General features: G+C 41.1%; 1 protein-coding gene across 5 annotated transcripts; it reads left to right on the top strand.

Moving 5' to 3' along the window:
* Positions 1-394: 394 nt before the first annotated feature.
* dcun1d4 (DCN1, defective in cullin neddylation 1, domain containing 4 (S. cerevisiae)) lies at positions 395-7705 on the top strand. Of its 5 annotated transcripts, none has more exons than XM_034229947.1 (11): positions 395-473; positions 1738-1808; positions 1904-1943; positions 2145-2232; positions 2450-2538; positions 2640-2710; positions 3054-3145; positions 3306-3414; positions 5158-5262; positions 5420-5522; positions 5630-7705. In XM_034229947.1, the coding sequence occupies exons 1-11, from the start codon at positions 455-457 to the stop codon at positions 5683-5685; spliced, it is 843 nt and encodes a 280-aa protein (XP_034085838.1). In that variant the 5' UTR covers positions 395-454; the 3' UTR covers positions 5686-7705. The 5 variants fall into 5 exon arrangements, with proteins under 5 accessions (XP_034085838.1, XP_034085837.1, XP_034085839.1 ...); XM_034229946.1 differs by having other exon boundaries at positions 2450-2547; XM_034229948.1 differs by having other exon boundaries at positions 468-592; positions 2450-2547.
* The last annotated feature ends 1970 nt before the right edge of the window (positions 7706-9675 follow it).

Below are 9675 nucleotides of genomic sequence, written 5' to 3'. Positions count from 1 at the left end.
GACATAACTCACGTTGTCATACACACCGCCACCAGCTTGCTCCAGGTTGTTGAGTTCACATGGTTCGCATCCATGAGGCAAACAGAAAGCTTCAACGGGAGGCCGAATTATTACCACATTGACCAATCAGACTCCATCGTGGGCTGGCTTTAAGCATGCACGTGGAAACTCTGGTGACTGACGTGCTCATAATAACCTCATAACCAATGAATCACAGAGCAAGTGCAACCTGTTTGGAAACTCTGACTTATCACATGTGTGCGTAGGCGGGATCTATTTCCTTTTCCTCTTTTCCTCTTTACATGACACCTTGAATGGCAAATATGCAGCGACCAGAGGCGGGGACTGAGCTTTCCCAGATCCAATCACCGTCTGGGGGTGTGGTTTACGTGGACAAGGCCCGCCTATTGGCCGGTCTCAGGACTTCCCACAGACAGTTGTATGTTTCATAAAAATGCACTCTGATGCGGCAAGTAAGTAGTAACGTTATAGAGGCTTTTCTGTATGAAATTACGAATCTTCACGGATGCTGCAGAGTTTGTCGGAGATACGATCTACTTTTAGCCCGTGTCTCTCTTGGACGGATGGGAACGTATGAATTCCGTGCTATTCCGTCCCTTTGTATTTGCCAGTGTTGTCTTGGGCGACAACAAAGGAAGGATAGCTAGAGTAATTTGAGTTGTTTTGGACATGCAGGGTGTTTTATTTGACACGTCAGTCATCCTGGGGTGATTTTTCTGTGTAGCGCTAGCAGGGCTCAGTTTAATGCAGCCGACGTTAGTTAAATCCAGAAGGTTTTTGATAGTAATCTGTGCGTTGTGATGTTTTTAGTCATCATAACTAAAGATGCACTGTGCGTTTCAACTCGAACTTAGTATGGACCTATTGCCATTATAAATAGGTCAATTTTCTGGGCAACTGCGGACTATTAGAGAGAAAGAAAATTGTGACGCAGTTTTGGAAAACATATTTCACTGCCTGCTGCAGCAGTGCTGTCGGGCTTTGCGGCACAAACAGCAACTGCTCCAAAACGTCTGCGCAATGCTTGTGGGCCACTCGAAATATGATGTTAGATTTTTACAAGACAACGTATAATGCATTCAATCAGTTGACATAGTAAGTGTTGGGGGTAGAGGGGTCTGAAAGAAATAGTTGTTTAGTTAAGGCTTGGGAATTGTAGTTCAGTTTCACAACCGGAGCAGAGTTTGCGATGGCCCCTTTAAAGGAAATGGACTACAACAACCATACGCCCAACTCTCTAGATACTTTGTAAACTCTGTGCAAGTTGCGGGTCTGCACTGCTATTTTAGGCATGCAGCTAGTGCTATCTGCTCGGGAGTGAGCTTTTCCTCTGGTTTTGGCCTCTACAAATACATTAAAAGCATCGGTGTTTGATGACAGCGTTTGGACGGGAATGCTTAGATGATATTTCTCGATAAGGTAGCATGCACGATCAAGAATCGAGTATTGTTGCCTTTCGAGGAATGCAGAGAGTTACTCCTTCATTCGTGTTAGATATTTTTGTCGTTTGAGACGTCAAGTAGAAATCACACGACAGTCATTTGGACACTGAAGACCTTTGCCAAACATTAACATTCCAGGTTCCTGTTGGTGCTACGATGATGTCACCTTCTTGTACCCTTGTGCTCACACACCAAGCTAACAAGTTAAATTAGGGACAGAAGGTTGTGTGTTATGCTTTGGTTTGATGGTATCTTTATTCTTTTGTTGAAATAGATTTACAGCTGAGTTCCCACTTGACTACACTGGCCAGCATCCATAAGATCCACCACACCTTGCATAGGCTGGTAAATACATTTTGGCAGCTGGTCACATGTTGAATATTTTATTTTTGTGAGTGTGTTCATCTGTGTCCTAATCACAAGTGTGTCGGTTTCAATAGCACCTGACAGAAGACGTTGGACAGGATAGCCTCCCCTCAGGTAAAATCACCTGGCCCTTGTGTGTTTCATAGTCTATGTATACAAACTCACCCCATTGTCAATGCTATGAAAGTTATGCTTAGCTACTGTTAAAGCTGTTTCTTACAGAGTACATACACGACTACCAAGAGAAAATAAGCATGATCTTTGTATTAATTAGAAGTAGCCCTCTTTCATTCTGTCTTCCATTTCCTTCCCTAGCGTGTTGCTCTAGAGCCATGCCTCCTAGGAAAAAGAGGAGACCCTCAGCTGGAGATGACATGTCAGCCAAAAAAAGTCGCCAGGACAGGTGTGACAACTATTGTGTTAGAGGTGGCAAAACGACTGCTTTGGTCTTGTTGGTTATTAAGGAGCTCTTGATTATTGTCTCTAATTAAAGATGAATGTCTGGCATGTTAGGATACCCAGACTACAAAGAGCCCTTTAAATCATATTGAGTACTTTTTGAAATGATTTGCTTGTGTGTCGCTACTGAAATTGAGACATAACTCTCTTTTCATCTGCAGCGTTTTCAGAAAACATGAAACACCACAAATCCGTGAGGAGGAAACATTTTCCAGTAAAAGATGCCTGGAGTGGTTCTATGAATATGCAGGTGAAAAATGTGCGCAAGTAATCACTTAATTAACATTAGCATTTGATCAATGACGTATGTTTTTAGCTCCATGTGGCTTCACACTTGTTGGTCTTAAATAGGTTGTGATGACGTGGTGGGTCCCGAGGGCATGGAAAAGTTATGTGAGGACATCGGAGTCGAACCAGAGAACGTAAGCTGACTTCTTGTATTTTGGTTATATCGGGGGTGGTCACCGTTTGCTCGCTTTTCAATAATTTTTTTATTTCTGGCTGTCAGTCAAATTAAGCAATTAATTTAAGGACACTTTTGGACTGTGGGATTTGATGGCTATTTCTCCTAACTTCAGATTTAATAACAATGAACAGTTAGCATGAAATCAATAGTAACTTATTCAAAACACTACATTTTCAACTCATTTTTTTCAAGTGTTACTGAGGTCAGTTGTTTTCTGTGTTTGACTTGTAATAGACATGTCATTCAGTTGATAGATTGACACATTATCTGTGGCTATAAAGGATTTTGTCTGTGTCCAGGTGGTGATGCTGGTTCTTGCGTGGAAGCTGGATGCGCAGAGTATGGGATACTTCACTCTCCAGGAGTGGCTGAGAGGCATGGGCTCACTGCAGTATGTCCGTTACCTACTCTGTGTATTTCTGCATGCTGTATTCAAGAATGATTGTGGCATTGCTGTGTGTTTGCTCTGTCTCTAGTCATGTCTTTCTAGAGTAGAGCAGAGCAGGTAGTGAAGTGTAGAGTATACTAAAGCAATTTTCTGCCGTTATCAGGTGTGACTCCACAGAAAGGCTGAGGAACTCGCTCGACTACCTGAGATCTGTCCTAAACGACAGCACCAGTTTTAAGCTCATATATAGATATGCCTTTGATTTTGCTCGGGTGAGTTAAGAAAAAGTATTTTTCCGCTTACATACACAGCATTGTGAAAAAATTCAGTTCATTTTAAATATATAATCAGGGGTGCACATAACTGGTACGCAGGTACGCATGCGCGGCACAAATCTGAATTGCGTAACGTCACTTGTGTCACTACGTGCCTTTGCGTACCTCAAAACATCAAAACAAAACACATATTTTGTCTACACGTGTTTCTTGTCAACACTCAATTAAGTAAACTACGAGACATGTAACAAAACAAAAAAAAGACATTAAGCAGCTACGTTGCCGTTTCGCTCCCTGCAAAAAATCTTCTGACTTTCTATGACTGATAGAACTGGAGCTGGCCGAGCCGCGCAGGACATAACCGACGGACCTGTGAAGCTTACAGGAGGCAGAGGCTTAGGTCACCGGACAACAGAGTTGGTCGCCGTGTGCACAGACAGGGTTATCGTCGGTATGAACAACAGAACTCCCCTGAGCACACTCTGTGCCCCGCACACACACTGGAGAACTGCGCAAAATCAGCAGCTGATCACAACGTTCACGCTCTGTGGTCAAGCTACTGCAGTTTTATTTAAAACACACAGTTGCCAACTTACTCAGGGTGTTAATGGAAGAGTTTGGAATCAGACAGAGGTGGAAGAAGTACTCAGATCTTGTGTAGGAACACTCTGTTACAGTAAAAGTCCTGCATTCAAAATGTTACCCAAGTAAAATTAGAAAAGTATTATCAAAATATAGTTAAAGTACCAAAAGTAAAAGTTGTGCAGATTGGTCCATTTCAGAATAATATATATGATATGTTTTATCATATATATTATTTATATTTATCAAGTCTGATTTAAGACTTGATTATATTTCACATCATTAATCCACATCTGTAAAGTAACTAAAGGTATTAAATACATGTAGTGGAGTAAAAGTACACCATTTACCTCTGAACTGTAGTGGAGTAGAAGAACAAAGTAGCATCAAAGTCAATTAAAGTACAAATATCTCAAAATTGTACATAAGTACAGTACTTGAATAAGTGTAGTAACTTCCCACATCTGAAATCAGATATGACTTCAAGTCATGTGATAATTTCTTAGTATTTGATCCTTCAACTTGGCCTCAAGTAATGCTAGGACTTCACAGTTTTGCCAACAAGTTTTGGAGAAAGCAAATCGGAGGATTAAAAAGAGACAGGGAGGTGCATCTTCATCATCTAGCATGCAAGAAGTGTAAATAGAGGACACTGAGGAGGACCACGCTTCGTGTGGGGTGAGTACCAAACGCTGTCTCCTGGTACTCATCGGAGTAACTCACTCAAAAAGTTATGTGCACCCCTGTATATAATCCCTGTGCCAAGTGTGCCTGATTGAAATTCTCATAAGGTCTTATTCAAGCCAATGTTCAGACCAATCTTGACGCTTTGAGGAGGTCAAGATCATTTTCCAGTTTGACTTGGAGTGGGAAAGCACTTATCAAATGTGTTGCATATACATAGCCTGAGTTTTCTCTCATGAAGACATTGTTCCATGATTTATGGAAAGCAACTCACTCTTTTAGAGTGAATGGAAAAATGAATGAAAACATGACTCAGTGATTGTGATAAAAATGTTATATTCTTGTGAACTTTACAGCAGTGGGTTAAGGAAATAAGACTGTTCTCTGTATTGGGCTAATGTTGATGATAAAGATGCTATTAGACTGCCCCTTTGCAATGATTTCATGAAGCCGTGGGTGTCTTTGATTGGGCAGGAAAAGGATCAGAGGAGTTTGGACTTGAACACAGCCAAGTGTATGCTTGGGCTTCTTCTGGGCAAGACGTGGCCTCTGTTTCCTGTGTTTAATCAGTTTCTAGAGGTAAGCCTCATGTTCACATATTCTCTCTACAACATTTGCTCAGATCAAATATGCCCAATACAGTAGTTGTAGGCAACATTGTTTAAATAAATGTCTGGTTAGGGTTTTAAAAAGTTGTTTTACTATATTAATAAGGCATGTGTTTACTTTTCCTCAGCAATCCAAGTACAAAGTCATCAACAAAGACCAATGGTGCAATGTTTTAGAGTTCAGCAGGACAATCAACCTGGACCTCAGTAACTACGATGAGGATGGTGCCTGTGAGTGAACACACATTTACACAAAAACGTGACAACAGTGCTTTATGTTACTCTTACTCAAATATTTTTTGTCTAATATCATCTTTTTGGTCTTGTTCCTTTTTCAGGGCCAGTTTTGTTGGACGAGTTTGTGGAATGGTACAAGGAAAGACAGATGTCATAGGGCAGTGTACAAAGGAATAAAAATACAACTGTGACAACGACTATGAGAATCAACAACCAATAAGTTAACAATACAAAAATGGTAAAGCAGTGACTGTGGGTGCTTCCAGATAAAGGAGGGGTTCTGTGGGGGGGCTAGGGTGGGGACACTGGGTTTGCAGCCTGGGTGCATGCATCCCGGAGCGCGGAGGTGGAGGACTGCCATTGTGGAAGTTATGTTCCCTACCGAAGTGCATAGTGGGCAAGCTTGCAGCAATCCCCAGTGGCAATGCTCTCTCACTGTGATATGTCATATTGCTGTCTGTGTTAACATGGTATCATACGTGGACGATGGAAGCAAAATGGTTTGTGTGGGAGAACCACTCCTCAGTCCTTGTCTACAAGCACAGAGAAGCTGTGAAACAGTGACCATTCATGCATTGTGTCTGAGTCTTAAACAGGGCCACTTTGACCTGGGCAGTGGGCACATTTAAATATTATACATCTGTGCAATGAACTTGAGCTTTTTCTGGACAGATGGCACTAACTATTGGTTTGTCATATTTGTTGTTGGATAGGAGTTCTACAAGAAGCACACTGTGTCAAATGATTGATCGCAGGTTTCTGGTGCCTGTTCTGTTTACTATTGATTTGTGCCAGTGATTTTTCTCTTTTTTCCCCCTCCAGTTTTGTTCCTTCCTGCTGTTTTGCTCCAGCTAAGGCTAACCGTTTGCTTACCCTCTGTAAAGGCTTCAGACCTCATAACACCAAACAAATCAGCATTGCTGCTTACCAACTCTTATTACAGTACAGTGGTGAGCCACTAGTGCTCCGATCAGCATTTATTGGTCCGTTGACCAATTTACGTTGTGTAGGTAAGAGTATTTTTGTGCCTCAAAACATGGAAGTCACACTGTGTCCCACACACATACAAACCCAAATGTGTGTGTGTGTATACACGTATGAGAACACATACAACACACACACTGAGTGGTCAGGGATTCTTTCAGGATGAATTCAGACTGTTTGGGCTGTGTTACAAATTGAGATAGAGCTGGTTGGTGTCCATTTTGTCTTGATGTGTGACATCTGTTTTGTCCTCCTTAGTCAGCTGATAGTTTCAGGTTTCTTACTAGTAGCATCTCTCCGAACACTGAAAGTGTTAATATAACTACAGTGGAAGACCAGTGACCCTCTCAGGACGAGGTCCTTAAGGCTTGAGTTGAAAGGTAGGTTTGCTGAAAGCATTGCTTTTTACCACCGTAGGATCTAATCAAAACACTTACAGTTTTGAACTGTGTGATGATGCTATGCTGTTATTTTCGCCTAGTATAATGTTCTTGTAACACATGTATACATTTCTGTCCTTGGCTGTGGTGTGATGCTGAATCGTCAGATTTAATATTTGCATGCATGCTCCAACAGAGCCTTTTGTGAATGGATGAGATTTTTGAAAACATTTTTCAAACTTGTTTTAGTTTTGTACAGGAATTTGTGCAAGTGTTTTTTGCTTAATTTGATATTCACAATCATGGTATGTTAATTCTGATGAACAACATGATTGTGTCTATTAAGACCTGGAACACACCTGTAACCTCACGGTGGAGCAGGAGTTCCCTCCTGCATTAGCCCATCTTTGACATCCTTAAACATGCTGTAAATCTTTAGATAGCTGCAGACAGTATATAGGATCTATTTTTTATTTATTTTTATTTACACATGATACACTTAAAAACACACATGGAACTTTGTTGTGAAGATAAAATACATCAGCTCTTGTCATTGAAGTACACTGCAGCTGACACTTTGAAATCCTCTTATGTCATTACAATGCATCAACTATCAGCATAAAATCTAAGATTGAGGTAGTTGTTGGATTGCTTACCAAATACTGTGTAGAGATTGATGTTTGAGTACTCCAATGACAATGCAGGAGGTTGAACGCCCTTGTCCCAACTGTATATATGTATGTAAGTGTCTATATGTCTGTTTTCACTATAACCTATGTCTATATACATAAATAAAATGGGTTTATTAACTTACTGTCTTATATTTCGGTTCTTAAGTTAATATTGTGTTCATAATTTATTTTCACTATCTCTGAAGCGACTTTGAGCACCTGTAAAAGCGCGAACAAAATAAATCTATTATAATATTCGTCACTATTAAGATGTACTTATATCTACAAATGGAAGCTGAGCATTGTATTGTAAAGGGATTATAATGTGCAATACATGACTATTAAGATTATATGAATTCTTGTTACAAAAATCAATAACAGACAAACTTTTATAATGAAAAAAGAAAAAGAAGCAATTTACAGAAATAAGGCAATTCTGAAAAATAAACATGGTGCCATACAATAAATAATTTCCATTTCATTTTGGGCTTAATGGTGAAATATAATACAGTATTTGTAATTTACTGGCCAATCAAGATTTTGAACTGCCAATTATTTGCGTCTTTTGTGAGTGTTTAGGTTGCAGAAACGTTCTGTTAAAATCAAACTTCACTAATGTTCACATTTAAGGAATCAACATTGACTTCCAGATTTTGTGAGTTTGGGTTAGAGCTGTCAAACTCATCTGTGTTTCTGCTCTCAAGATAAGATCTACTTCCTAGAAACCCTTGTTGCTTACTGCTCTGTGGAGACCTCCATGTTAGCCCTACTGGCTCATACTGTGGTGGTGGAGTTGCTGGAATAGGAGGTGGAGCCCCCTGCAGTGCTTTAATACCTCCAATGGCATGCCTCCTGTAATGGGGAATATCATACAACACATCTTTAGCTCTTCTATCAACAGCTGAAGTAGAGGAAATACGTGATTGTGTTAGTGGGTCTAGAGATGCTTTCTTATCGACATTTTCATCCAATGTGTCCCACCTTCGTCTCTCTGATGACATGGCTTTTAGGGCACCAAGGCCTTTTCTTTCATTGTTGTCTTCAGATACAGTCTGTGATGAGCCAACATCCAGATGTCTCCTTGGGATGGTCAGATCAGACAGCTGACGACCAACACCAGTCCATCTCAACTCAGGTGGCAGGTCCACAGGTGATATGAGTTTGTGTTGCTCAATCCTTTTCCTTTCTACACCCTCAAAACTCTTACTGAGAACTCTCTTTGTGGCAGTTTGCTCCTTGCCACTAAAGGAGACAGAATTACCTGGCGGAGACGAAGCTTTCATAATAACACGCTTGTAGGTGATTAGAGAGTCATTATCTGTCATTGCTGATATGTTTGACAAAAGTCTGCTTTGGTTTGCAGTGGATCCTATCGCCTCATTTTCATTCTCACTGCTGGAAGATGACTCTGGTAATGGTGCTTTTACATTCAGACGCCTCTTAATGCGTGGGACACCAAGACTCAGGTCAGGAACACTGGGGTCTATCTTCTCATTCTCACTATTGCTGCTGGAGGATGATTTAGTTTGTAATGGTACTCTGATATCCAGAGACCGCTTGACATGGGGGAAACTCAAATGAGGCCGCACAGAGTCAGATGCCTCCTCTACTTTTGGTATTTGGCTTTTGAGCTCTACCCTGGTCGTCCACTGAACCTCCTCAGTTTGGCTTTGTGGCTGGACCGGTTTGAGATTGACAGCTTGGGCCGCATGCAGAGAGGTCTGATCCTGGGATACTCCAGCTCCCCTTCTCTCTCGTCTTGTTCTGCTACTTTTACCCCCAGTCCCATTTTCACTGGAAGAGGAGGGGGAGTCAGGTGGAGGTAATGAGGAAAGATTTGGTGGTTCATGCGTATGTGGTGAGATTTCTAGACGCTTTCTGAAGCGGGAGATGCCAAGATTCATTGTGGCCCACCGCGACTCAAGTTCTGGGGTTATCGCTGGTGTTGTGCTCATGTTAGCACTTTTTGTTTTGTCCCCCTTATCATCTGTGATAACTGTATACTTTTCTAATTGGATATTGTAGTCAGTTTTTGGACTGCGAGAAATGTTTATCACTGGGGACTTTGGCGATATAATTAATTGATTGTCTGTCGTCTTTGATATGGCAGAT

The sequence above is a fragment of the Gymnodraco acuticeps genome, unplaced genomic scaffold (genome assembly GCF_902827175.1).
Source record: "Gymnodraco acuticeps unplaced genomic scaffold, fGymAcu1.1, whole genome shotgun sequence".
Classification (NCBI taxonomy): domain Eukaryota; kingdom Metazoa; phylum Chordata; class Actinopteri; order Perciformes; family Bathydraconidae; genus Gymnodraco; species Gymnodraco acuticeps.
Note: the sequence above shows the minus strand (reverse complement) of the source record. Positions and strands in the feature narration are given on the sequence as shown.